This window comes from Capsella rubella, unplaced genomic scaffold (assembly GCF_000375325.1).
Source record: "Capsella rubella cultivar Monte Gargano unplaced genomic scaffold, Caprub1_0 scaffold_6, whole genome shotgun sequence".
NCBI classification, from domain to species: Eukaryota; Viridiplantae; Streptophyta; class Magnoliopsida; order Brassicales; family Brassicaceae; genus Capsella; species Capsella rubella.
In genome coordinates, this window is record NW_006238918.1 from 6,533,317 (window position 1) to 6,560,726 (window position 27,410).

Sequence of the window (27,410 nt, forward strand, 5' to 3'; positions counted from 1 at the left end):
ATGCAATACCTCACTGATTTCAGTGGTGTCTGATAAACCCCTTTCCCACACCATTTACCTATATATATAACCAAATCTTTGTGTGTAAGCTTAGAATATCCATTTTTGTTTTTCAGTTTTGATAGCATTTTTTTCTTTTACTTATTGAAGTAAAATCAAGACGGACAGATGGGAAATATGTATTTTTTTTTTGGCGATTATATGACATGATGGGGTATAAGACGAGAAATACTATAATATGCTTCCAACAAGTTATATGACGGGTCGGGTTGTAAGATGGAACGGGTTTGACTTAATATTACAAAAAAAAAAAGAATATTATTAATCTCACAATTCAATACGGGTCATTTTACTACTTTTTTAACCGACACTAATATAAAACATGTATAATTAAACTAATTTAGTAAAGATTGATATTATGCAATCTTAATAATTATTAAATAAACTCTAACATCTATAAATTTTTAAAAATATGAATTTAAAAAAAAAAAAATTATCCCGCGGTGTACCGCGGGTCAACATCTAGTTTCTTTATACAATTGGTGACCACACACAAAGAGATGAAATGAAAACTTGGGAGGCACGAGCATGCTTTGAAGTTTGAACAAACAAACGATAAAGTAGGGAGAACAAATAAAGGGTCTTATTATTACTACTAGTAAGTTAGTATTCATAGCTCATTATATGGAATTCAGTATCTTATACATCTTTTGTGTCACTCTCAATTTATAAATACCATCTTCATTTTTGTGTTGTAATTTTATAAGAGAGGTCTAAGTCGGCGCAAAACTGTCTAAGATAGTTCAGTCAAAGTAGTGATGTGTGTGTGTGTGAGTGTGATGCTGCTACTGCTAGCTGGTGTCCATCATGTACAATTTATACATGTTACTTGCAAACTATAATGTTTTACATTTCACACAAATAATACATTTGTTGACGTAGCCCACTTCAAAACCGTTTTGTGTATGCTTGCAATGTTTTGACTTTGAGTTGATGATATGGTCAAAGATTCACAAAAAAAAACAGAACTGATTCTTGCATTTTTCACTCCATCAAACATCATACTCTGATTTTTGAGTGTCCCAATAGTAGTTTTAGAAGTTTAACATGCCTATGTATATGTTTTTAAAATGATTTTTTTTAACTTTTCTAAGAGTTGTCATTGTCTTTAATTACTAACTTTAAGTATCAAACCTTTTTCAAAATTATATTACACGAGATGATTTCAAACACTGCATGTCATCTTACATCGATTCATCTACTCTTCGACATTGAGAGATTCGTTTATTACTATAAGGTACAATTTTCTTCCATACATGATATAACATCGATATTATCAAACAAAACAAAACACATGTACAGTAGTACTTCCCTAAGTTAGTAGTCATGGGCCTGATTTCATTACCAGGCCAGAAACAACCAAGTGAGAGAGTGATGAGACCTAATCTCACCTTTCGTTGACTCGTTCGCCATTCTTGGTTTCCGGAGAGTCAACGCCTCCTCTCATCTAGAACTGTCTAATATGTACACTTCTTCAAGACTTCTGGTAGCCCGTTTTTGTATAGCATTAAGTCAATATGCTTATATGCATAAGGCATTCCAATTGTCTAATGCATTTCAATTAGTTTTACACAAGAACACCAATGCTTTTTCCGGTACCACACCATGATTTGAGATTTGTGCGATGTTTGGTTTCATATGTGTAAACATATAGAACATAATAATATATCTATTAGAACAACTGGAGCATACAGATAGAAAATAGTGATCCGAGGCTGAGACACTGTACTCACTTTGTTTTGTGTATATATTTCTGTGTCCACCCATTCTTTGTTGTATTGTTGTGTAATGAAAGAAGACAGCGTGGCCTTCCTTATAATAATTGGAGTGACATATATGATCATCTAACGAAGACGCCAAAGATCAAATTTCACTTTCACAGAACTATACATTACGAATTTTTATGTCAGTGATTAATTTCATTGTTGGGGGTTCTAAAAACGTTAGGCCAGAGTTAAACAGTAGTGGACCCTGTCCTGGAAACGTTGAGCCAGAGTCACTTTGGTGGATTTTTGTTGAGAGAAAAAGGATCTAAACAAAAACATCTGAAACTTTGCATGTGCACATCAGTACTCCTCATCATTCATTGTCACAAACACTATTTACTCTGCGATTCTTGCTCTTTCGTTATCTTTGGCATTTACTCTTTTGTCTTCTCCCACCTTCTTTCCACATCTTAAACTACCAAATCATCTAAAGCGTAAACCAAAGATTTTATCGTTCTGATCAAATATACACAAAAAGAACAAGACTTTTCGAATTCTAAAACATGATGAAAAAGCATTAAAATGGGTGTATTCAATAATGAGATTTTTCTTTATTGTTTTCGGGTATGAAAATGTTCAACATTTACACTGTCACACCTCAGATCTCAATCACAAAGATACATCTAATCACAAAAGGAAGGATAAAGATAAGCCACAAGATGTTTTGTTCATCAAGTTCGTCTCTCTACTCTGTTTTTCTGTAGCCTAAGGGGAAACAGAGGAGGCAATGGAGCAGAGGACTTGGAAGGAGTGCAGACAGGAACATGAATCATCGGTCTTATCCTCATAGTCACAGATCTCGTCCTCTCTAACCCTTTTTTACCTCTTTTCCCTTCTTTCTCCCTCTCTTCCTTCTTCACCGCATCCCCAATCGAACTCGAAGAAGACGATGTCGAGCTCGAAGATGAAGACGGCGAGAGAGATGATACCCTCGTTGAAGAAACCGTCGTCGTGGTGGTCCTCTGTTTCTTCAGCCGCAAAAGCTCTTTCCACAGCACAGTGCACTTTGGTGGACGTGGAGAAGGGTCGTCGTCAAGAAACCAGCTTCCTCTGTTGTTGTTGTTGTTGTTGTTGTTGTTGTTCTCTTGCTCCTTGTTGTTATGAACAACCTCCTCTCTCACTACTTTAAGATCTTCTTCTTCGACTTCTACTTTTGTTTTCAAGGTAACGTTTTTAAGCTTCTCTGAATGCTTAACCTGCCAGAAAGGAAGTAACTTGCCTTCACAGAACAACTCGTCGGCGGTAAGCATCGTTTGGTTATTCGTTACATTTTCAGACAGAAACTCAAAGTCTCCGGCTTTCAAAAAGTTCTTGTCTTTTTCCTCTTTACCAACAATGAGGTTCGCAGGGTTGATACAGATGTAATCTCCATCACTATCTGATGATGACAAATCCGCTGAGAAGGAGATACGTGGTCCTGAAGACGGTGGCGACGCCTCCGTCATGAAAACCATCTTAGCCTCCGCCAATGTCGCCGTGTCCGCTGATACCATGATACCGTACTATGTATAACAAAGGAGCTAGAATGATGAAGTGAGAGACAAAGCAACGTGTAAGCTAGAGCAAGTGGACTTTGAGAAAGAGCAAGAGAGAGAGAGGGAGATAGAAATGAAGGTTCAGAAAGTTAAGTTGAGGATAACAGTTATATAAAAAGAAAAATTTAAGGACAGAGAGAGAGGTAATGAGATAAGAGACCACATGGACACGTTGAGATGGAGACAAATTACAGAGCTGTAAGAAGAAGAGAAGAAGGAAGAACCTATGGAAGATGAAAGATTAGATGAAACGAACATGCATGTTACAAATATAGAATATTAAAGTACTCACATCGATCGGGAGATACATATGCATTGGGTTATTAAAAAAGACTCAAAGAGTATGTATATATATTTTTGTTTTCAATCTTGTTAATTAATAATTAAGAAATCATTAGATGTGGATTTGAAAAATGGATCGAGAGAGCTAGAGAGGTTTGACTGAAAGGTTAAGAGGAGGGGAGAGTTGAACAGTGAACACATGTCCTCACATGACCTTCGTGTCTTTGCCATGTGATAACAAGTACAACTCTCTCTTAAACATGCGATGAGACACTACTAATCATCTCTGATTTACCATTTGGGCATATAAAAAAAAAAAATCACCATTGGGTCACATAATTACATAAAAGTTATAACCTTCAGAGAAAAAAGGAGCACTCTCATTGGAAAACTAATTACTCAAAAGTACAAAATTATGATGTCTTAAAAATCATTAAGTTGGGTGAGAATATCATTTTTTATGTTCTCTTCAATATGAGAGTCTTTTAAAGTTTTTTAATACACAATACAACATATGTAAATATATGTCGTACGTTTTGTTACTAAAAATAATGTTTTAGAAGTAATACTTTACAACTTTATTACACTAAAAACTGCGCTTATTATACTAACTTTATATTCCATTAGAACTGAATGACATAGAAGAATTAAGAAAATGAATTGATTCCAAGTATACCAACCCTAAATAAGTTGGATAAATATTGTTGTTTCCCTAAACATCCCTCGCGCTGGACTTTTTGTCTTCGTTATTTTCAGATTAGACAACTGTGTGTCGGATAAGAAGATATATATATAGCACCTATTATTTAAAATATTTTTCTGCTTATGAATAGAAATGTAATGTTTATAATTTTGTAACACGAATTAATAATGAAGTATTCGATCAGTTTAAACAAAAAAGTGATGATTAGTCGATATATATATTAACTTGGAGGCACTTGGAGCAGCGGGTTTCATGGTGTTGGACCACCACTCGTTATTGTTTTGGTGCAGATAGGTTGTAATTATTATCATTGCCCAAATAAATACTACAAAAAAAAAAATTATTATTACGTTACATTCAATACATCCCCTTTTTAAGTGTCAAAATATGCCCAAAATAAATACTACAAAAACTGTTGTTTAGAGTTTAATATTTTCTTTTGAATTTCAAGCGACAGTGCATATATTAAATGTAGTCGTTGAGAGTGGCGATAGATAGAGACAGCAGTGTTACCAAAGATCTTTACTAAACACATGTCACACTATTTATCATTAACTGTCCATTACCATGCCATGCAAAAATACATAAATTCCAGGCTGAGCCTATCCTATATATTACTCCAATACTTTAGCTTGTTTCGACTACTAAATCATTAACCACACACTAGATTATTCTCAACTCATATCTACATCAATTATTAACTCATAAAAGAAGAAAAGTGTATAACGTTTTATAGAAACAATAGATAGCACATACGAGCTAAGCATTACGACGTCTTCAACTTCAAATATGTATATACATATCCGTCGTCATTGATGATTACATGTTTAATATAAATTTTAAATTTATACACGAATAAGAAATAAGATTCGATGCATGATAATACATATATCATTGCATTTCACTCTGTTCTTGTGTTTATAAAAACATCAAGATGGTCAAGGAGATATAGTGAAGAGAACCCCCCATATATAATTGAAATGAAATTATGATCACTTCCATTAATTGGCTATGATGATTAGTAGTAACATATATATAGAAGTGAATATTTTAGTTTGTAATGTACAAGAGAAACAAAGTGTAGCATAGAGGAGCTTTGACTTTGACCGCATAATTAGAATCTTTATCACGTATAAACCGATTCTCAATGCAAAGAAAGCACATGCATCCATCCACTTAGAGCCAAACATATGCACATTTGATTTTATGTTGTTGAGCTTCTACTCCACGTTTATGTTTATATTTTCTACGACCATCATCAAAAAAATAAATTTGAAAAATGCCCTAACTAAGTCTATATAATCGAAACACAATTGAAATCATACCTAAGTTTTACAAGATATTACCATGTCTTTTGGTTTGATTATAGTGACCTACGGTTGTTTTCAGGTTCTCACAATAACACATATGCAAAAATATCCATCAAATGATCGTCGTCGTCCTACGATTGTGGTGCAATGTAATGTTTGGAGAGAGCACTTTCAAACGCTTTACCAAATTTGTTATTGTTGCTCTATTTAACTTATTTTACATATGTTTGTATCATCATGCATTTTGATCAACAACCAAATTTAGGTGATCCCGCAGCTGACCACGATGGACTATATTGTATATACTATAAAAAGACCATAATCGACGAGCTGATTCGACAAATTGTAATCGTTTTTAGAACATTAGAAAAAAATTATTCATAGATATTCTCGATGAATACATACATATTAATTTGTAATTTGTTGGGAGTTATTGGTCTCTAAGAGCAACTCCAATGCAAGTTTTTTTAGCAAATTTCTAAGAATTAAAAAGAGAAAAAATAAATTAAAAACATGTAATAAGCTACGAAATAATTTTTGCTAAGAATTTTTGAAATTGTTTCTTAGATACATGTGTTTACTTATGATTGAGTGGAGGAAAAAAAGAAAAAAAGAAACAAATTTTCTGATTATTTAAATTATACAGTAAAACCTCTATAAATTAATAATGTTGGGACCATGAAAATCTATTAATTTATAGAGGTTTTAATTTATCGATAAATTAATAATTATTAATTTATAGAGAGATTTTTTTAATTTAGAAAGTTTTTTCAAAAAAATATTTAAAAATAAAATTTAATTATGATAATTAGTATTTTCTATAATCATTAACAAAGAAAATAATAATTATTATGTCTTGAAAGAGAATTCTAACAGTTTTGATATAGTAAAATATTAGAAATAAAATCTAACAAAAAATAATGTGTCTATATATTTTAAAAATTTTACCTAATTATTAATTTATAATATTGATGGGACTATATATTTACAAAGGATTTTCAAAAAAATTATTATCTTATTATTTTATCGAAATGTGTCTAAAATTACATTGGTCCCAACTTGGGACCAGAAAATTTATTAATTTATAGAGATTATTAATTTATCGAGTATTAATTTATAAAGGTTTTACTGTAGTGTTTAGTAACTTATTAAAAACTTTACCATTGGAAGGATAAATTTTACATAAATTTTTAGTTTCAATTTTTGTACTTTTTGTAATTAGAATATTGCCAACATACTTGTTAAAAGATTTACCATTGGAGTTGGTCTAAATATTCGACATATAATTTTTCAACGGTATATAATGCAAACATATGATAATATTTAGTGTTTTATCTTTATTATTTTAATGTATTTATGACAAACTAAAAAAATTGTATGATATATAAGTAAGAGATAAAATAGAACATTTAATAATTTTCTTAATAAATGTGAAAAAAATTTAAAATAATGTTTAAATTGAAACGAGTGGAGTATATGTCTATATTACTTATAGTGTTTTATAGTTTATGTAATACGTTTCCCAATAAAACGGGGAAAATCAACCCAAACTATTTCCCGAAGATATTTTCATACCCAAACTCGTGTACTCTGCATTTTACAACCCAAACCAACTTTCAATTCAAATAACCAACCTGAACTATATCAAATTTTGTCGATTTCAACCTCGATGTTAACAGTAACCCTACCCATCTTAAAGATTTCAACCTCGACGTTAATAGTATTCCTACTTTTCCCCTCTGATCTCAAAATTAATAAATTATACTTGAGCTAAAGAAATATTTTCATCAAAAAGAATTACTTTATTTTATTTATGTATTTATTTATTTGCCGTCAACATCAACAATTTTTAGTTCCTTAATAGAATTTTCCTTTTTTTTTTGAGTTCAAAATCCGAATGCTTTTATACTTTTTTTCCCACAACATCAAATTATTTAGTAATCCAAAAATATCCACAAATCAAAGATCGGTCGGGATATCAACCCGACCCGTCTAAGAAGCATCGCGTCGTGGGTTTAGCGTTTAGGTTTTCAATTTCACGTATTGGCGCAAAAACAAAGACGATGGCGATGATGCATCCGCCGCAGCCGCAAGGCTATCACCATCCACAGACGCTGGAAGAAGTTCGAACCCTTTGGATTGGTGATTTACTTTATTGGGCCGACGAGAATTACCTCACTTCCTGCTTCTCCCAAACCGGCGAGGTAACCTCTTCATCTTCCCTGTCTCAGTGTTGTATATTTCCATTTCACAGCTCTCGGATTTTTCTGGGTTTTGGCTCTAAGCAGATTTGGAACAAGATAAAGCTGGGATTTTGATTTTTTTCGGTAATTTTCAGGGTTAGCCTAAATATCTCTGGCGCTTAATTGAAATTATAATTCTTGTTATAGTTCGATGCTCAGTGTTTATAGTTATGCTCCCACTTCAATAGGTAGCACTAGGTGACACAGGTACTTCAGTACCTCCCTTTTGGATTCCACATTAAGCTTTGGTTTCTGTTTCCTGCAAGTAAGAGTTGTTGATAGATATCTACTTAAGTTTTGATGTTTGATGATTCTTAAGTCTGTAAAGATATTTTAATCAAGATTGTAATGGTTTTTCTATCCATATATTTGTGCAGCTTGTTTCAGTCAAGGTGATACGTAACAAGATCACTGGGCAGCCAGAAGGGTATGGATTTATAGAGTTTGTGTCTCATGGAGCAGCAGAAAGAACTCTTCAGACGTACAATGGGACACAGATGCCTGGAGCGGAATTAACTTTCCGGTTAAATTGGGCTTCTTTCGGTTCGGGACAGAAAGTAGATGCTGGACCTGATCACTCTATCTTTGTTGGAGATTTAGCACCCGATGTTACAGATTATCTCCTTCAAGAGACATTCCGTGTTCATTATTCGTCTGTTAGAGGTGCCAAGGTTGTTACTGATCCAAGTACTGGGCGGTCAAAAGGTTATGGATTTGTAAAATTTGCTGAGGAAAGTGAAAGGAACCGGGCCATGGCTGAAATGAATGGTTTGTATTGCTCAACAAGGCCAATGCGTATTAGTGCAGCAACGCCTAAAAAAAACGTTGGTGTACAGCAACAATATGTCACCAAAGGTATTGATCCCATATTTTATTTGTGTTCATCAAATTTTGTTTAGTCCAGTTTATATACTGTTTGGAAATCGTTTGCTTAACTGGAAGTTTTTCTGTAGCTGTTTACCCAGTTCCAGTCCCATCTGCAGTTGCTGCACCGGTCCAAGCATATGTTGCTCCACCTGGACCTGAAAGTGACATCACCTGTACAACGGTAAGGTTTATCTGAAAACTTTGAGTATTTTTTCTCGAACTTCTCCTGATTGTTTTCTCATGCATTGGTTTGCTGTACAGATTTCAATTGCCAATTTGGACCCAAATGTTACTGAGGAAGAGCTGAAGAAAGCATTCTCGCAATTAGGAGAAATAATTTATGTCAAAATACCTCCAACAAAGGGATATGGTTATGTTCAATTCAAAACCAGGTAGGCGAACCATCCCCTGCGATTGCTTCCATAGTATAAGTTTTTCATTGATGCTTGCTTGTAGCTCTGTTCACTAAACTTTTGACTTCTATCCCATGGTGATCCCAGGCCTTCAGCTGAAGAAGCCGTTCTAAAAATGCAGGGACAAGTGATTGGTCAACAAGCAGTTCGCATCTCTTGGAGTAAAAATCCAGGACAGGTAAAACTTTATTTTGTCACCTAGACTGATGTGTTGTATGGCCTTATATACTCGCTAGTTCACTGAATGTCGTTAATGACCTTTGGTATTTGTTAAAGGACGGTTGGGTTGCACAAGCAGATCCGAATCAGTGGAGTGGGTATTATGGTTATGGACAAGGCTATGATGCATATGCTTATGGGGTAACTCAAGACCCATCCTTGTACGCATATGGTGGATATGGCTATCCCCAGTATCCGCAACAGGTAACAAAATGAGTTTAAAAGCTTTTGCAAATATGTGGATACTTCTTGTTTCTAACAATCGACAATTTTTCAGGGAGAGGGTACACAAGAAAGTACAAACTCTGCGGCGGGTGGAGGTACAGGGGCAGATCAAGAGTTATATGATCCTATGGCTCATGATGTAGACAAGTAAGATTCTTACTACTTTCTTACACATTCCTACCTGGGTGGGTGATTAGTTGAATGCTTAATTGACTGTTAGTTTGGCACTTGCAGGTTAAATGCTTGTTACCTTTCGGTTCACGCAGGTATCATATTAGGACGATCATTGTGGCAGCGTACCTCAGCACTCTCATCATCATAAATAGGCAAATGATCGCGAAGAGAAGAACAGAATGGTGGGTGCTTTGAGGTGTTTAGTGTTTGTCCATTTCAGTTCCTCGTGGGACAAGTCACTACTCTTTGTCTGAATGTTTCAGTATTTTTTTCTTTCTGTATTCTACATTTAGGATCTAACTACAATACTAAAATCATGAATCTTCCAACTTTCTGCCATGGTCCATCATAGTGCCTTTTACGTTTTTACTCGGACAAAATAAACAAACATCACTAATGCACATATTTGAACTGAAAAAGAATTTTGATACATTGAGAAACCTCTGAAACTTTAAATCAGTAGTAGACAAGCATAAAATATTTACGAACATGAAACACCTCCCTATTCCAATTTTTAAACCTTTATCCTCTCTCTTGGTGAATCATGAGCAACCCAAGCCTTCTTCTTAATATACTTATGTGCTGACTTGACTGTTCCAGTGGTGTCATTTAAATGACAGTTCACGCCGCTTCTTAGGGTTGGGATCTGGGTTTCCTTTCCTCATCATTGCCACAAATTCCTCGTAGTTTATCCGCCCATCCTATAAAAGAAATGTTATTAGATTGTTTGTTTTATGTGCTTATCAGATGAATTTGTGGTGGTGAAAGGGGCTTACATTGTCTCCATCAACCTCAGAAATGATTTCCTTAATGTCTCTGCCATCGTTCATGCCAAACTCCCGCAGGGCTTGCTCCAGCTCTTCCATTGTGATATATCTGCAAGGAACCAAGACGCGACCATGATTAGTTTTTGGTTTCATATTATGATTTGGAATTGTAAAGTTGCTAAGTTACTTACCCACTGTTGTCTTTGTCAAAGTGTTGGAAGGCTGAGTAGATATGCTCTTCTCTGTCGAGTCTGTTGATATGCATTGTAGCTGCTATGAATTCCCCATAGTCTATTGTTCCATTACCGTCAGCATCAGCCTATATGAAACAGAAAACTTCAGTCTTTGTTTTGGCATCTTAATTTTTTAATAGATAGATAAACCCACACAAGTTGAGACTTACAGCTTCCATTAATTGCTGGACTTCGTATTCAGATAATCTTGTACCTTGCTTGGCAAGTCCCTGTCTTAGTTCCTCAAGAGTTATTGTTCCACTGTTGTCAGTGTCCATTCCTTTGAACATCTCCTTTAACCCCATGATTTCTTCCTCTGATAAGCACCCAGCTATCACCTGTTTGTTGATGAGACCAGTGAGATAAATAGACTAAAGACTCATATTGTTTGTTACATATGTAGATGATTTTGGGAAGATTGTAAATTACACGTAAAGCAACTTTCTTAAAGTTGTTCATTGCTTTGAATTGCTTGAGTCTTGACATCACTGCATTGTCAAGAGGAACATCTGGTGCTTCTCCATCCTCCTTGATCCATGGGTGGTCTTTAAAACAACACAAATGTTAGAAAGAGTCCAATAAAATATATATATAGGGAGGTCTTGAAATGAAAGCTGCTTACTGAGAACTTGAGCAGCGGTTAATCTTTGTTTGGGATCAGAGTTGAGCATCTTCCTGACGAGGTCCTTCGCCTGTGTTGAAATGGCGGGCCACGGATCACTTGAAAAGTCAACCTGTCCACTTAAAATGGCATTGAAAATCCCATTCTCTGACTCTGTAGTCGAAAAAAAAAATAAACATGAATGAATCAGATGACCTCTGTCCTTTGGTTTGACAAGATAGGAGGGAATCGGAAATATTTACCTGCCCAGAAAGGTGGAACACCACACAAGAGGATATACAACATGACACCAATGCTCCAAATATCAGCCTCTGGTCCATACTTTCTCCTCAACACCTCTGGTGCAATGTAATAAGCACTTCCCACAATGTCTTTGAACACCTCCCCTGGCTTGTAGAACACGGATAGCCCGAAGTCGGTGGCTTTGAGAGGAGAATTCTCATCTTTGTTTAGCAACAAAAAGTTCTCAGGCTTCAAGTCCCTGTGGATAACCCCCATGGAATGGCAAGTATGGATAATCTGCACAATCGTCCGTAGCAATGAAGCCGCGGCTCTCTCTGAGTAATGACCCTTTGCAATGATCCTATCGAACAACTCTCCTCCCGCACAAAGCTCCATAACCAAATGCACTGAATGCTTGTCCTCGTACGCTCCTTTAAGCTCCACAATGTTTGGCTGACCCGTCAAGTGATGCATAATCTGCACCTCCCTTCTCACATCCTCAATGTCTTCTTTGTTCACCAGCTTCCTTTTCGCAATGGTCTTGCAAGCGAATTGCAGTCCCGTGGCCTTCTGCGTGCAGAGATGGGTAACCCCAAACTGTCCGCGACCGAGCTCCTTACCCAATGAATATGAGCTCTTTACATCTTCCATTGGCCGCCCTAAGACTGGTCCTATTGGCCCTTGTTTGACTGCAGGAGGAGGAGATGCTGGCGGGTGCTTCGAAGCTCTCACAGAGGCCTCCGCGGCACCAGTACCACCGCCTCCTCCTCCATTTTCCAGCGCCTGTTCTTCTTTGGTACCTGAATCCCGTCCATGAGAGCAACAATTTCCCATTGTTGCAATAAGGGGAGAGGAAGTAAAGCTCTCAACCAGGAAGAGAAATAGAAATTAAAGATCTTTCTTCCTCTGTCTATTCTTTTAGGTTTTTGGTTTCTTCTTTAGCAAGAAAGTTTAGGAGTTTTTTGGCTTATGAATGGCTATGAATAGCATTTTTCTGTTTTTGTAAGTCTCTTCATTTTGCTGGCCTTCAGTTCAAACGATAATGATAGGGAGGGACTTTAGGAACCCAAAAGCCTTTCTGTATTTTGTTATTTAAAGCAATATTTGTTTTCAATATTAATTTAGGATTTTAGTACACAAGGTTGCGAGCATTTCCTGGAGAATCTTCGACTTTCCTGTATCTATAATTCCATATTGTCTAAAATGAACCTGTTATAACATATAGTTTATTGAATACGATTTTCGCAATTTTGTTTTGAATTAGGATACAAGAAAAAGAGCCGAATACTATTGATTCTCTCTATTTCAGTAAGTGGGAATTGATGGGTCAACCTTGTGAGAGTAAGCTTGTATTCCACCAGCGACATTGTACACACTCTTGAATCCCTGAGGAACAAAGAGAACAATCCATGAAGATATCATCCTTGCAACTTGCACATTATATAAAAGAGTAGAAAAAGCTTGTTACCTGAGACTGTAGCCAGTTTGCAACTTGCATCGACCTGCCACCAACCTTGCACTGTATGGGAACAAAGGTCGCGACTCAGAGAACGTAAAAAGTCATTGCAACATCAGAGGTTTCTTTGTTTCAAGTGATCTTACAATCTACAGACCAACCACACTAGGATGGTATACGCAACCGGTGTAAGAGAGTAAGCCTAGAGAGACTAAGATTTATGAGAGGCTCTCAACTCTTAACCAAGTGCAACGAAAACCTAGAAAATCCACACCCATTGAAACCCAGCCCTCACTAACTAACTCACAACACCTCTAAATTGCTACATTTAGTGCTAGGCTATATACAGTACACCTATTTCTAACACTAACAGTTGAGACAAGGCTGAACATACCAAGACAAATACATCCTTCTCAGGGTTCAGCTTCGAAGTGATGTCTGGTGCCCAGGTTCCGAATTGGCGGAGCGGGAAAACTTTGAATCCTGGCAAGGATGCAATTTCTCTGGTACAAGAAGTAGAGAAACAGAATAGAAGAAAAAATGTGAGTTGACTATGGATACTTTGTCCTCCTTCTAGATAAAAGTGTGCAACTGTGCAAGGCACACATGTATCTAATGGGAGAGCAATTAAACTCTGCAAGATACACATGAGACATATTGTTGTGAAATGTTGAGAGCGTATTACGCTAATCCATTGGGCTTCAGTGAAGAAGGAAACTGGAAAAGTATGGCAAGATGAGAAATGAAAGGAACTTACATCTCGTCAGGTTCTCTGACATCAATTAACTGAGCCTCATCCATGAAAACTGGATCTTGCATTTTGGAATGCAGCTCCTCCACCTGGATATCTTTCACAGGTTCCCTGATATCAAAAGTTCAATTAAGACACTTTACAAGTCAACAGAAAATAAAGCTAACGAAGGAAAGTTATCAGAAGAATTACCTCTCAGATAGAACTTGCAATAAGTGCAAGCCGAATTGGGTTCTACACCTCACCACCTGATTCGGCTCTGCTTTAAACGCAGCTCCTTCAAACTCTGGTACCTGAAATTTTTAAATGGTCTGTCATGTTCATACTCCAGCAGGAACTTGCGAAAGTTATCCAAATGGGGAAGTCCAAACATTGTGGAATTACTTCTATCATTGGTTATATTTCTAATACTGAGAGTTAATTCACCAGAAGTGTTACATCACACAATTGCTTGTGAAATAACAAGGCTAAGAAAGCAAGGGTCCTATAAAAAAGAGAGCATACCATTTGACCCAGTTTTACCCATCCAAGTAAACCACCGTCCTTTTTGGATGGACAAATTGAGTACTCAGCCGCAAGATCACTCATATCCTCTCCTACACAGGAAACAGTTACTTGAAAAAACAGTTGACAGCCTTAATCTTCTGAGACAAACAAAACAAAGTTACAATCAAGCAATGAGAAATTTATATTCGTATCAGTATGACATTTATTCTTTATCCCAGAAACCAAACCCCAAAACCAATAGTAATTAAGTACGCAGAGCCACAACTGACTCGGGTGATAGACATTGGGACACATGATAGAAGTGTAGCTCCACAGTGACAATTCTCTTCGCAGAAACAACTATACAAGCTTATAGGCCTATGCACAATGTTGAAATAAAAGCGTAATCCAGAATGTAGATATAAAAACGGGATAAAAGAATCAGACCATCCAAGATTTTCTTTTGGAGTTCAGCAAAGAGCTCAGTATCATCCCCCTTAACAAGCAAGTGCTGCACGAGAATCTCTCTACTTGCACTACTCCCACTGCTAAACGAAGCTGGAGATACAAAAGATAATATACACAGATAATCAGAAATCAAACCAGTTAGATTCTAAAAACTAAGAGCACGGATACACACAGTTCAAAAAGCAAGTAATCGCACATAAATTTGGTAGAAAATCAGATCAGAGTACCAAGTAGAAATCAGAGAAGAAGCACGCAATCAAGTCTTTTTGATGATAAGGGGAATTTTTTTAGTGTACCTCTCATTTTGAGAGCCGAGAAACCAGAGAGCCTGATCGGGCACGGAGAAGGAACGCGTGGTGGTCGGAGCGAAGAGATGCGTCCGCCGAGAAATGAACGAGAAAACGTCGAGAACCAGCGGAACCGGGAAGGAGAGACGATAGCCAGAGTGGGAGTAATGGAGAGTCTACGAGCGGCGGAGAAAGACGCCGCCACAACCGCTGGAGATGATGCCGCCGAGAGAGTTCCAGTCACTCTAAACATTATGGGTTCCGCTCTCTTAGTCTTAGGTAAACGACTTCTCAAGTGTGAGAGAGATTACAAGTTACCCCACTCGACTGTGAATATTTATACTCCCTCTGATCCTGCCGGTTTATTGGGTTCTTGGAGGAATTGTGGATATATCTTTTACTTTTGTGTTATAAATATTTATTACAACATTTTGAACCAAACATATATAATTTACTGGTTTTTGACAGTGTCATCGACTCAGATTCAAATCCGCATATGCTCACAAAAAAAAAGTTTATATACATCATTTTACAAAGTACATTATCTTCTCTATATGCTAAATAGGTTTTGAAAAGCAAAACTGAAAACTAACCATTGTTTTGTAAAGAATGCATAAAATCACGAAAATTCTTTATTTTGTCAAATGAGCTTTACAACTTATTCCCTAATTGACAAAAAAATGGCAAATGCTACAATGACAAGAGAAAAAGGGGCAAAGGCTACACAATGAGAAAGACAGAAGGAAACCAAACGAAGTTACAAAACCAGTTTTCCTGCCGTTAGGTGGATGGGGGCGAGGGGATAATCGAAACGGATGTATTAGTAGATGGTGTCCAAGCATATAGAAGCATGCCAAGTACAAGGATGACTGTGCCTGCAACAAACCCCGTTGGAAGTGTGGATGCGACCCCAAGGTACGGTAGGGGAAGCGTGAAACAATACACCGCTATGGGCACTGCACCAACCAACAATGCCAAACAAGGTTCTATATATTAGAAATGTTCCTCTTCTGCATATTAATGTTTGCAGATTACTACTCCTATGCAATCTAATGGTATATACCTTTATAAGTCCAGCAAAAAATTATGACCAAAAGAAGTTTGGTTGTTTATAGGATAATGGTATATCACTGGTAATTACTAATTAGATAAAGAAGTAGGTTTTCATGAAGCAGGGAAAGGCTATTACGAAACAAAGTTTGTACCTGAAACGGTGGATGCCAGAGACGAAACAACTGCAGATGAGATCTTGATGAGGCGTAGAAGGGAGATGTTGTAAGCCATGTTCATCATGACAAACATTACAGGAAGAAGGGGAGCACCTTCGCATCCTGTGTCATACCCAAATCCGACCATGTTACTAATAGGAGAAAAACAAAGAGATACTGGAGCAGAAAGCGTTAGCATCAACCAACCTGTTACTCTAGAACCAATGTTCAGAAAGCAAGCACCCCCGTCTCTGATATAGCTCGGTAGTTGGTTAAACGGTATGCCCCAAAGTTTTGAAAGAAAAGGAAGAAGTAACGCAATGCATATGACCTGGGTTAACCACAAAAAGATGCATATTAGCTAGCAAAGAGATTCACAATTTATGTTAACAAGCGGTGCTAAAAACGTAAATGGTCTGACATTAAAAGAAAGCAGCTACACTAAGAATACTTACTTGGAAAACTGAACCATATGAGTTTACAACAAACAGATCAAGTGAAGCACCCTGTAATAATAAGAACCGATTTCGTTCAGAATACAAACAGAACCGCAAATGTTGTTTAAGGTTCTCGTCGGCATAGTTACCTTCAATCGCTTTTTGCTATCTAGAAAGATGACTTCCTGCAAGGATATGGAATTAACCGTTAAAGAAAAGAGTCCAACATCTTGTAGTTAACAATATAACTAGAAAATGATTGACAAACCTTCATAACTGTATCTGCTCCTTGAAGTAGAAAAGAAAACACCATAAGAAGACTCCAAAGTATTCCTGTATCTTTAAATGAATGAGCGGCACCAGATCCACTGAATATGGATGAGAAAGTAGTGTGCCAGTTAATTCAACATGGATTAAAGTCGTTAAAACTGGTTAGGTTGTGCCCATTGGCAAGTCTAACAAACGGAAATCCAGAAAGGAGACAAAGAAACCAAGTCACTTAAATAATATCAAGCAAGTTAATCAAGCTGGCTAACCTTGCCACACTGATGATTACACCAAATGCTACAAGAGTACATCCCAATATTTGATTTATTCTATATCTCCTCCCGAGAAAAATAATGGAGAAGAGAATTTGCCAGACAAGAAATGTCTGCAAGGAAATAAACGACTAGAATTAACTCTGGAACATTCTTTCAGACAAGAAACCATAATTGTAAATAAGCTAGCTAGTAACTCGAGAATTTGCAGCTTTTGACACACCAGGACAGAATTCAAGAATGAAACTGTATTTTAATCACATGGAAGATAAGAGATAGTAATATATAACCTGAGATAAAACTGTAGTAGATGGTCCAGAGAGATTCGCTGAAAAACAAGAAGACAAAAAAGAAGAGTGAGTAAGATGCAACTTCATCGAACAATGCAAGTATACATGTACTGAAAATTACAGTAGGAAATAGGAAAGGAAAAGAAGCTTGAAGAGTAAACATACAAGCAGCCGCCATCCCAGCAGCAAGAGAAAGAGACTCCAAGACGCCAACAATTAAAAATGGAAGTTTAGGAACTGATAGCATCTCTTTTGTAACAATTCCAGCTCGGTATCTGAAAAACAAGACCGTAAAGTATACAGCTACATACCTGCAAACCAAATGTAACAAAAGAAAATATTTTATTTGTAAAATTATACTAGGTAGTATAAAACAAGATGGATCCACGAAATCGAGTACATGAATATGACATGGGAAACTATTGGGTTTGTCCACAGTGAAGAGCAATTAGAACAAAAACTGGTGAAGAAATAAAGAGAGTGAGACACGTGACTAACACGTGGTTAAATGAATTTTGGCACGAACCGCGGTGAATATAAACAATATTACTATATTACTAGTAGTAGTAGTAACTCATTATTTAATTTAACTCACGGCGGCGGAACACAGTTCCAACAACAACAAAAAAAAAAGTGATAGTAGTCCGATGTAGGTGGGTGACACAAAGAAACTCGCACGTGAGAAAAAAATTTAAATGCGCATAAAAATATATTTAGGTGACAACCAGGATTAAAGTGAGAAGTAGTCATTGCAACAAGTCGCCAACTATGACCCATTTGTTCTCCCAAAAAAACAAAAGAAAAAGAAAAACGAATAAGAGAATCTACTCAAAAAATAGAATCTTAGAAATTCACTTTCCCTATCTAATAATCGAACAAATTGGAAAAACAGAATGTAGAACAACACAAATTCGAAATCGCAGTATGAGTTCAACACAATTTCAAATACCAAAATCTGAGGAACACACAATTTCAAAACAAAAAAAAAATCGCAGTATGGATTTCAGTTTAAGTTGAATGTAGAACAAATACCAAAATCTGAAATCCAACTTTAACTGCTTAATAATAGTTGCGACTGAGTAATTTGAGCCAATTGAGAGAGAGAGGGAGGGATTGGTATACCCGAAAGTGGAGAGCTGCGCGAGGAAGAAGGGATATTGTTTGAGAGGCATAAGAGCTAGCTTATACAATACGCGGTTACCAACGCCCAGCGCCGCCGTGATCGCCGCTGCTATAGCTATCTCCGTCGTCTTATCATCTTTTCCGGCAACCGCGTGACCACCGACCGCGCAGTTACGCGCCTCTGTTTTCTTCTTGATGTCTCCGCCATCGTCAGATCCGAGCCAGGATTTCGCCGGAGGAACCGCCTCTATTAACCATTGCCTGTTTCTTCGAGAGGACCGCAACACGATACGCGGTGCACCGTTGATTTGATTTCGACAGATTAGGGAAATGGATGGAGCTGGTTTCGCGTCACGCGGTTCGATTGAGCCGATTGACGCCTTTACACCGGCGATTAACCTCCCGGAGCTCGTCGTAGCCATGGGTTTGTTTGTTTGTTTTGTTCAGGTTCGATCGAAGAGGTGGAATTATAGTGACATCACAACGAAACCACCCACCTCTTTGTGCTCTTTCGCATATGACACAATTTGTTTCGAGCACGCCATAGCCTACTTATAGAACTGTGTGATTTTTAATAGCAGTGGCCATTTTTGAGTGTCATAAGGGTGTTTTAGTCAAATGATGAATGCTTATGTGTAAATTTCAGATATCATCTCGTAAATGCTTATGTATATGTATTTTTTTTTTTTTCTGGAAATTCGAAACAACATTAATATGTTATTGACTCAAATTTTTGTATAGTTTTTGGGCTATATCACCAGTTGACCCAAAAGTTTAATTGGGCCTTATTTTACTCCAGTGTGGAACTGTGGATGATAAAAAAGAATTGGGTGATATGGGATACCACAGATTTGAATGCAAAAATGAAATAAACTAAACCATATGGATCATATGGTTGGAGTCTATCAGATTTATAGTATATAGTAGTAGTTAATAAAGTTACACATTAAACCAAAAAAAGTATAGTAGTTCGTTTTGCACTTTACAGGGAGAGTCGTATGGTATAGGTCGGATCTAATCGCAGTAGCACCTATTTACCTAATCACGAATTATTAAATTGGGGGCAGTGGAGCAGGATCATACCAGCTGTTGCTGACGTGGAAAACTCTAATTGGCTGGGTTGATTTAAAAAACAATAACAAAATAAAAAAAAGAGTTAAGTAAAACAAGACCCGACCCGTGACTTCTCCGACACTCATGACCCATCCACTCTCTCTTCTCTCTCTCTCTCATAACCCAGCAGAAGTAGGTGGAAAGCAATGTCCCCCTTCTTTTTTTTCCATCTTCTCTCTATCTCTCTCTAGCTAGCTACATCTCGCAGGACGACGGAGGCATAACTCTGCGACGGCTTTAATGGTGGTCTTGTTGTTGTTGGTTCGTTGAGGTTTGTGTTTGTTCTTCCAATTTTGAAGACGAGGAGGAGATTTGGCTGTTGGTGAAAATTTGTTTGTTTCTGTTGTCGCTTTCTACTGTTTGTATCGAAAGAGTCGAAATTGAAACCCTAGTGTCTCGGCTTCTTTCGAATTTGGCTGGGTTTCGTTTCGAGGCTGGATCTGAGATTATGCTGTTGAGGCAATGGAGGCTTCTTTAGCGGCTTTGGAGCGGCCACGAGTTGCAGCTTCAAATACGGTAATGGAGCCTTACTGAGAATTTGTAGTGGTTTGACATTTTTTTTGAATTTTGCACAACCGGGGAGCTGGAATTGCTAAAAATAGGGGAATTTTCAAAATGATTGCTAATATATAATCTTATTATATAAAATTTGGAGTTTATAGATTTCTACTTCCGTGGTATATGGCAGTGGTTGTTTTAGGAGTCTTATAATACATAGCGCCATTGATTAGCTGTTTCTTGTATTCTTAAGTGCGTAATTTTTCTTTGGAATCCAATTGGGTTGATCGCTCTTGTGCTTTTGACAAAAGACTCCATTATCAGTGTTGACGTGAGATATAGTATCTGTGTTGAGTGCATTTCCTGAGTATCATGCCGGTCTTGAGCCGTTGATGTTTTCGCATGTCTGGGGTTCCTACTTCCTAGTATGAACTGAAACAATTTTATTGGCTTTACTTGCAACTATCTATTTTCTCTTGTTTTTGAAATGCAAGTTTGATTACTAAACTGATGATTGTTATTAATATTGTGGAACTCGCAATGACAGGTTTTTAAGAGTGGTCCACTTTTCATATCATCTAAAGGTATCCTTGTGACATGTTACCCCTCCCTATTTCGATTAGTTTTGTTACATTTCCCTATGTTTGTTCAGCTTGACAATTTATTGTTGCTATTGTGATATCATAGTCCACTGAACATGTTATTGTGGTTTTCTGCTCAATAGGATTGGGTTGGACGTCTTGGAAGAAACGCTGGTTCATCCTCACACGTACTTCTTTGGTCTTCTTCAAAAATGACCCTGTTAGTATTCACAATCACACTGTTGATTTTGTTCTGTGTATTGATTTATTTTGTTAATGTAAACTAAGATTCTTGATAATCGTTTATATTGAGATACTTAACTAAGTTTTCACAGGGTACTCTACCACAAAAGGGTGGTGAAGTGAACTTAACTCTGGGTGGCATCGACTTGAATAACTCTGGAAGGTATGCAGGGTATTGCTAGTTGATTAGAAAAGTTCATGAAATTCAACTTACAGTTATTTTTGGTTTCAGTGTTGTGGTAAGGGAGGATAAAAAATTGTTGACGGTATTATTTCCAGATGGGCGTGATGGGAGAGCTTTCACTCTTAAGGTGGTTTTACATCAGCAGCAAATTTGATCTACTTTCTAGATGTCTACTATAAGAACATGTTGCTGCATTGTGATAGTCCTTTAGATGATCTTTATGCTAGTGTTAATATTCCTTTTTCTGACCAACTTGGATAATGCAGGCTGAGACATTTGAAGATTTGTACGAGTGGAAAACTGCGCTTGAACAGGCTCTTGCACACGCCCCTAATGCAGCACTCATCATGGGTCAAAATGGAATATTCCGTGCTGAAACTAACGAGGCTATTGAAGGTTCCTTTCATCAATTTTTTTTCTACTCCATGTTACAGCTTTGGCCTAAGCGTCTTAATACATAATTATGCCTTTATCATGCTTATGTATATTTCTGACTTAATAGTTGTTTTTCGATCGCTATGCGTCATTATGCCTTTATTGTCCATAATTGTTAGGGCGGGATAAGCGTCCCTTAAAATCCTTGGTTGTTGGAAGACCAATCTTACTTGCTCTTGAAGATATTGATGGAAGCCCTTCATTCCTTGAGAAAGCTCTTCAGTTTATTGAGAAGTATGGTAAGTTCTTAAGACAATATTGATAGCTATCACGAAGCTTTATTGATTACGTGGTCTTTCCTAAATGGTTTTGATGAGGCATGCGCTTTTAGATGAAAATGTGTCCGTAGTTTTGTCAGGGTACTTAATACGTGGAACGTATTCAATTCAAGGAAACTTTAACTTACTTCCATGATTCTGTTATCTCATTCAATTTGTTCTACGGAGTCTTGCTAAATCTGATGTATTTCTTTTCTTCGAATGCTTTTTGTCTTTTAACTGTTTTTTTTGTTGGTTTCGTGGTTCTCTTTTGTCTCCTCAGGAACTAAAATTGAAGGAATACTAAGACAGTCTGCTGATGTGGAGGAGGTGGAACGTAGAGTTCAAGAATATGAACAGGGTACCTATACTCTGCTAACTGATTTCTCTCTGGATTAAGTTTAGGCACATCTTGTTAAGCTAATATTACATGTTCTTAAACTTCCTTGGTATGTACTCTCTTTAATACAAAATTTACATTTTTTCCCCTCTTCCGCTTTAAATAATATCTAGGCAAAACGGAGTTCACTTTTGATGAAGATCCGCATGTTGTTGGAGACTGCATTAAGGTAGTGTCTTCTCAACTTCTTATTCTGATAGTCCATGCATTGTTACAATACTAAGGCAGTTTCGTTTCACATGCAGCATGTATTGAGGGAGTTACCTTCTTCTCCGGTTTCAGCATCTTGTTGTACTGCCCTGCTGGAAGCTTACAGTGAGTTCCCTTACCCTCTTCTTCCTTCTGATAAAGTCCTACTTGTAAACATGCAGAGTTGTGTGTGTGTATCTATATATATTCATGGGTCTGCTGTTAAAAATATTTCTAAAGATCTGACTGAACTTTTGTGAATTTAACGTCCTATTAATTGGTTTGCTGGATCAGGAATTGAGTCCAAGGAGTCTCGCATTAGTTCATTGCGCTCTGCTATAGCGGAAACATTTCCTGAACCTAATAGACGTCTACTACAACGGTATGTTTCCAGACCTCCCTTCGGGGTGGGCTAACAGTCGATTTCACTCTGCTAACAGTTTATGATTATATAAGATATTAGATGTAAAAGTTGAGATTACTAGTTTTCTGCCAAGTCTGAGTCTATAGACTAGATGAATATCTTGTGGTTCTTATGAGTAAGAATTCTTAAGAATCATTTATAAAGTGCTTTCTTAAACCCTTACATATTTAATTTGGACCCTCAGGATTCTGAAAATGATGCATACTATTTCGTCTCATTCCCACGAAAATCGAATGAACCCAAATGCTGTAGCTGCCTGCATGGCTCCTCTGCTCCTACGTCCTCTACTGGCTGGTGAATGTGATCTAGAGGACGATTTTGATTGTGGGGAAGACAATTCTGCTCAGCTTCTTGCTGCTGCTAATGCTGCCAATAATGCCCAAGCCATCATTACAGTTCTCCTGGAGGATTATGGAAGTATTTTCGATGTAAGACTCACTCAGATGGTTTCTATCAACCTTAATCAATGTTGTATGTCTCATATGCTTATCTGCAATTTCAGGAAGAAAATATTCAAAGATGTTCGATTTCAACCGAATCTCATATTGGAAACAGTGGGCCTGATGATTCAAGTGATGATGACAACAACGTGAAAAATGAATATCACAATGCAGATAATGAAGTTGAACAAGTGACAGATGATGATAACGAGCGTGCATTGAGTGGAAAAATGAGCGAGAGCAGCGGTTGCACAGGCAGTGATCTCTATGAATACAAGGTTATTTCTCCTTTTTCCAGTCTCTCTTCCGTCACTATACTCATGCATCCATGGAAGCTTAGATGACATCTTTATTTGCATAGTGCTGAATGCTGATGATATACTGGAATGCCTTTTAACTTAGGAAGTATGGTTCTGAAATTTAGGATATGCTTTTAGGTTTCAGCTATTATATCTCTATCCCATTCCTGTGCTATAAAGAGAAATAATTATTTCATGATTGCTGAATACATTCTATTCTTTGTAGGGATTTGTGGCTGATGACTCTGATATTGAATCACCAAGAGACTTAAATGGTCCAAGATGTAATTCAAACGTACGAACAGATCATCTTACGAGAAATCCTTTTGTCAACTCCACGGATCAACAAGCTGGAGAGCAGATAGGTGATGATCCAACAAAATATGGAGAAAACTCATGTATTGTACATGTTAGCGAGTCTTATCAATCATCAGGGACAGCTGTTAATGTAGCCAATCATGGGAATACTCTGGCATCTCCTGGTCTTGAAGCATCAAATGAGAAATCTGTGAATAAGGGCACACCTTCCTCTGTTCATGCAAAGCGCGCAACATTCTGGGGTCGAGGCAATGTATGTTTTGCTTACCTTGATCAAATAGTTCTGATTTTGTACATGCATAAGAATTTGGCACATTAGTTCGTAGATTTAGATGCATGATACAAAAATCTTTTCCTCCAATTTGTTATTGATGTTGCACCTTAGCTGCATATGGAGATAATGAACCGACGCAGGTAGTGTAATATCAATCACATTTTCTTTTCTTTTTGTTTGTCTCAGGCCAGAAAGCTATCCACAGATGGATCGTTTGATTCTTCAGGAGAAGACGAGTAAGGCTTTAACTCTTGGGTGTATTCTCCATCGCCATATATATACATACATATATATTGTTTTTTTTGGCTAATATATTTAACGCTGAAATGCTTAGTAAAATAATCAATAGAACTGTGATTATCTATCCAATATGTTTTCAAGTTTAAATATTTCCTTTGCTTAAAATACTTCCATGATTCACTTTCACACTGTACTTTTCTAAAAGTCCTTTTACTTAATCGGACATAGAATGACACGGCTAATGTCTCAGCACTTACTGAAGACTATACTGTTTGAATGAAGTAGGAAATATAAAGATTCACCTATCCAAAAGTCAACATTGTATGTAGATATGTACTTTCTAGATATGCATTCTAAACTACTGCTCCATCTCTTTGGTATAGGCTTGAACTGATTGACCATTGAGAATATGCTAGCTTGGTTTTTTTGTATTGCTAATTGGTTCATTGATTGTTTGTAGGCTTGCTATACAGAGGCTGGAGACCACAAAAAATGAACTGCGACAACGAATTGCAAAAGAGGTAATCAATCATCTGCTACTGAATTTGTTTTATCTGCCTTCCGAAGGTCATTAACACTGGTCACCATTATTGTTATAGGCCAGAGGTAACGCAATATTACAGGCTAGCCTGGAGAGAAGGAAGCAAGCACTGCATGAACGTCGTTTATCGCTTGAACAAGATGTATAAAATTTCTCTTTCAAACTATCAGTGTTTATGAATATCTTGTCTCTACAATTAATCCTAATGTCAAAGGAATCTTCTTCTGGTTTGATGGTGAATACTTATATAGGTGTCAAGATTACAAGAGCAGCTTCAAGCCGAAAGAGATCTCCGAGCAGCACTGGAGGTTGGTTTGAGCATGTCTTCTGGACAATTCAGCTCACATGGTGTGGATTCGAAAGTAAGTATACATTTTAGAGAAATAGTATCTTTCTCTAAAATAGTTAGTTCTTGTAAAATACTTACTTTCCAATTATATTTGAAGACAAGGGCAGAGCTTGAGGAAATTGCTCTTGCTGAGGCTGATGTGGCCAGGCTGAAGCAAAAAGTTGCCGAACTTCATCATCAGCTTAACCAGCAACGTCAGACTCACTTTGGTTCCTTCTCCGATGCGCGTGATACTCATCATTATCTCCAGAATCACAATTCTCAAAAGTGAGTTATATAACTATCCCTGTACTTTCCTTTACACAAAGGAGCTTAGAGTCCAAGTTATTTTTCGTCATGACTTACACTTTGTACTGTAAAAATTTTATGCTTGAATTGCTGGCTTTGTTGTCTGCTTAGTGAAGTTGTTTAACAAATATCTCGGATTAAGTTATCCAGTAGTAATCTTTAACACAGTACAACTGTGAAGATTATGTTCGAATACTTTGCACCTCATATCTTGTATGTACTGTAATATGATAGGTTCACATCTGTGGTTTTGTTCTAATACCATGTCATGTATTTTCTTCAGAAGGTTTCTTCAGCAAGATTTTGATTCCACCCTTGCCTATGTAAATCATGAAAGAAAACAAAGACACGAGGTATTTTTTTACTGATGTTCTGTCATCGATCATCATCTTCCATAGTTTAGATAAAACCAATAGGCTTTACTGTTTGGACTGCAGGAGAATTTACTGGGAGCGGAGTGGAGAAACAGTAAAGGAGCAGGATCTTTTGGGGTTGGAAATAGTAGGCAACCATCTCGTAAGCAAATATCAGAATCAACAAATGTAACTGACTCTAATATCAGTGAAGAATCTGGAAAGATGTCTGTGGACAAGTTCGCAACCATGGATTCTCCATCTGTTCCATCGACGTCAAGAGCATTGGATGTAAGAACTTTTGCTCCCTTAAGGGTTCCTATAAACTTTAAAAACAATGTGGTTGGCAGGATTGAATCTCAGGGAAGATCGTTTATCTTTTTGGTTCCATATTATAGTGTGCAATTCTGTTATTAACTCTGTCTGGTTTGTTAATTAGTCACAGAATAGTTTGTTGTAAACAATAACTACAGAGACGTGCATGATTGCTTGGTTCTCTGCTTAGCAAATCAGAGCTGACGGCTCTTAAAAATTCTGAGGAAACATCTTAAATACAACAAGACACGCTAATATACTTGAAATGTCGTTTTTGCAGATAACAGAGTACCCGAGGCTTAATCATCCGTCAGCCGCAGCATCAGCAGCTCTGGTAGAGTTAACAACTCGTCTTGATTTCTTCAAGGAAAGACGGTCACAGCTCATGGAACAGCTTCAGAACCTTGACCTTAACTACGGCGGCTCATCTTCTCAAGATTTCATACACCGTCCATCTTCTCCACCTTGGAACTAACAGCACGAAAAGAAGAAGAAAAGGCTCTGTATATCCTCTTTTGGTGATTGATTAATGATGTTAGCATCCGCTCTGCTCATTTTCTCCCCAGAAGACAATAATGACCTTATTCTTTTGGGCAACAGTCTTGTCTTGTGTGTATATAAAAGTATTTTGTAACACATTTTTTCTTTCTTTTTTATGTGTGATTGGTTATGTTCATAAGTGTAAAATTTAAAGACGTCCTCGTCCGGCTCTTTGTGCTCTTGAGTTTTTCTGACCAGCCAATTAACTTTTCGTTTTTATTCAATAATAATGTGTTTATATGATACAGTTTCACATCTAGATAATAGAATATATTATACTACCATCCACTGTCTCTAGCCCTTAAAAACAGAGTTGGTTACTTGTTATACTTGTATGAGAGTTGAATATTCACCATTGCTTTGATGACCTCCTCAGTCCTCAGCATTGGTTTGGTTTGGTTTGTATGAGAGTTGAATAACCTTCTTCTTTGTTTGACATCTCAT

At 37.0% G+C, this 27,410-nt stretch overlaps 6 protein-coding genes across 7 annotated transcripts; 2 read left to right on the forward strand and 4 right to left on the reverse strand.

Annotated features, from left to right (window-relative positions):
* Positions 1-2,339: 2,339 nt before the first annotated feature.
* LOC17881451 (myb-like protein H) lies at positions 2,340-3,647 on the reverse strand. Its single transcript, XM_006286357.2, has one exon. It carries the CDS (start codon positions 3,317-3,319, stop codon positions 2,498-2,500), a length of 822 nt encoding a protein of 273 aa, XP_006286419.1. The 5' UTR covers positions 3,320-3,647; the 3' UTR covers positions 2,340-2,497.
* Positions 3,648-7,600: 3,953 nt separating this feature from the next.
* On the forward strand, positions 7,601-10,132 carry LOC17882530 (polyadenylate-binding protein RBP47B'). The gene is made up of 8 exons (XM_006287613.2): positions 7,601-7,860; positions 8,277-8,754; positions 8,853-8,947; positions 9,028-9,158; positions 9,267-9,357; positions 9,456-9,602; positions 9,676-9,770; positions 9,858-10,132. Exons 1-8 carry the CDS (start codon positions 7,720-7,722, stop codon positions 9,943-9,945), a joined length of 1,266 nt encoding a protein of 421 aa, XP_006287675.2. The 5' UTR covers positions 7,601-7,719; the 3' UTR covers positions 9,946-10,132.
* Positions 10,001-12,656, reverse strand: LOC17883543 (calcium-dependent protein kinase 34). The gene is made up of 7 exons (XM_006289681.2): positions 11,662-12,656; positions 11,420-11,572; positions 11,227-11,342; positions 10,968-11,135; positions 10,756-10,883; positions 10,574-10,673; positions 10,001-10,498 (listed from the first exon to the last, which is right to left on the reverse strand). The coding sequence occupies exons 1-7, from the start codon at positions 12,473-12,475 to the stop codon at positions 10,403-10,405; spliced, it is 1,575 nt and encodes a 524-aa protein (XP_006289743.1). The 5' UTR covers positions 12,476-12,656; the 3' UTR covers positions 10,001-10,402.
* Positions 12,657-12,792: 136 nt separating this feature from the next.
* LOC17881480 (rhodanese-like/PpiC domain-containing protein 12, chloroplastic) lies at positions 12,793-15,438 on the reverse strand. The gene is made up of 8 exons (XM_006288278.2): positions 15,099-15,438; positions 14,782-14,892; positions 14,353-14,444; positions 14,041-14,141; positions 13,855-13,959; positions 13,492-13,600; positions 13,110-13,160; positions 12,793-13,027 (listed from the first exon to the last, which is right to left on the reverse strand). Exons 1-8 carry the CDS (start codon positions 15,340-15,342, stop codon positions 12,947-12,949), a joined length of 894 nt encoding a protein of 297 aa, XP_006288340.1. The 5' UTR covers positions 15,343-15,438; the 3' UTR covers positions 12,793-12,946.
* A 246-nt stretch (positions 15,439-15,684) lies between these two features.
* LOC17884109 (protein CLT1, chloroplastic) lies at positions 15,685-19,229 on the reverse strand. The gene is made up of 10 exons (XM_006287689.2): positions 18,686-19,229; positions 17,729-17,874; positions 17,564-17,601; positions 17,271-17,386; positions 17,003-17,102; positions 16,884-16,919; positions 16,753-16,803; positions 16,505-16,628; positions 16,295-16,420; positions 15,685-16,045 (listed from the first exon to the last, which is right to left on the reverse strand). Exons 1-10 carry the CDS (start codon positions 19,105-19,107, stop codon positions 15,870-15,872), a joined length of 1,335 nt encoding a protein of 444 aa, XP_006287751.1. The 5' UTR covers positions 19,108-19,229; the 3' UTR covers positions 15,685-15,869.
* A 663-nt stretch (positions 19,230-19,892) lies between these two features.
* LOC17884388 (rho GTPase-activating protein 7) lies at positions 19,893-27,213 on the forward strand. Of its 2 annotated transcripts, none has more exons than XM_006286982.2 (22): positions 19,893-20,314; positions 20,844-20,880; positions 21,021-21,097; positions 21,213-21,283; positions 21,353-21,431; positions 21,571-21,700; positions 21,859-21,978; positions 22,280-22,357; positions 22,510-22,565; positions 22,642-22,711; positions 22,880-22,967; positions 23,194-23,437; positions 23,512-23,727; positions 23,975-24,319; positions 24,527-24,576; positions 25,041-25,101; positions 25,180-25,263; positions 25,373-25,483; positions 25,568-25,737; positions 26,042-26,111; positions 26,196-26,402; positions 26,707-27,213. In XM_006286982.2, the coding sequence occupies exons 1-22, from the start codon at positions 20,261-20,263 to the stop codon at positions 26,899-26,901; spliced, it is 2,613 nt and encodes an 870-aa protein (XP_006287044.1). In that variant the 5' UTR covers positions 19,893-20,260; the 3' UTR covers positions 26,902-27,213. The 2 variants fall into 2 exon arrangements, with proteins under 2 accessions (XP_006287044.1, XP_023635743.1); XM_023779975.1 differs by having other exon boundaries at positions 26,045-26,111.
* The last annotated feature ends 197 nt before the right edge of the window (positions 27,214-27,410 follow it).

Bases quoted from the DNA above. Each gene is read 5' to 3' on its own strand.
- LOC17882530 (XM_006287613.2), top strand. From the start codon at position 7,720: ATGGCGATGATGCATCCGCCGCAGCCGCAAGGCTATCACCATCCACAG. The intron at 7,861-8,276 runs GTAACCTCTTCA...ATATTTGTGCAG, and splicing joins GCTTCTCCCAAACCGGCGAG to CTTGTTTCAGTCAAGGTGAT. The intron at 8,948-9,027 runs GTAAGGTTTATC...TTTGCTGTACAG, and splicing joins GTGACATCACCTGTACAACG to ATTTCAATTGCCAATTTGGA.
- LOC17881480 (XM_006288278.2), bottom strand. From the start codon at position 15,342: ATGTTTAGAGTGACTGGAACTCTCTCGGCGGCATCATCTCCAGCGGTT. The intron at 14,445-14,781 runs GTCTGATTCTTT...TTTCCTGTGTAG, and splicing joins CCAAAAGAAAATCTTGGATG to GAGAGGATATGAGTGATCTT. The intron at 13,028-13,109 runs GTAACAAGCTTT...TTTGTTCCTCAG, and splicing joins CAAACTGGCTACAGTCTCAG to GGATTCAAGAGTGTGTACAA.
- LOC17883543 (XM_006289681.2), bottom strand. From the start codon at position 12,475: ATGGGAAATTGTTGCTCTCATGGACGGGATTCAGGTACCAAAGAAGAA. The intron at 11,343-11,419 runs GTAAGCAGCTTT...GTTGTTTTAAAG, and splicing joins AACCGCTGCTCAAGTTCTCA to ACCACCCATGGATCAAGGAG. The intron at 11,136-11,226 runs GTAATTTACAAT...ATCAACAAACAG, and splicing joins TTAAGAAAGTTGCTTTACGT to GTGATAGCTGGGTGCTTATC.
- LOC17881451 (XM_006286357.2), bottom strand. From the start codon at position 3,319: ATGGTATCAGCGGACACGGCGACATTGGCGGAGGCTAAGATGGTTTTC.
- LOC17884388 (XM_006286982.2), top strand. From the start codon at position 20,261: ATGGAGGCTTCTTTAGCGGCTTTGGAGCGGCCACGAGTTGCAGCTTCA. The intron at 23,728-23,974 runs GTTATTTCTCCT...TATTCTTTGTAG, and splicing joins GTGATCTCTATGAATACAAG to GGATTTGTGGCTGATGACTC. The intron at 24,577-25,040 runs GTAAGGCTTTAA...GATTGTTTGTAG, and splicing joins GATTCTTCAGGAGAAGACGA to GCTTGCTATACAGAGGCTGG.
- LOC17884109 (XM_006287689.2), bottom strand. From the start codon at position 19,107: ATGGCTACGACGAGCTCCGGGAGGTTAATCGCCGGTGTAAAGGCGTCA. The intron at 17,103-17,270 runs GTTAGCCAGCTT...ATCCATATTCAG, and splicing joins GTAATCATCAGTGTGGCAAG to TGGATCTGGTGCCGCTCATT. The intron at 16,421-16,504 runs GTTGGTTGATGC...GGTATGACACAG, and splicing joins CATTGGTTCTAGAGTAACAG to GATGCGAAGGTGCTCCCCTT.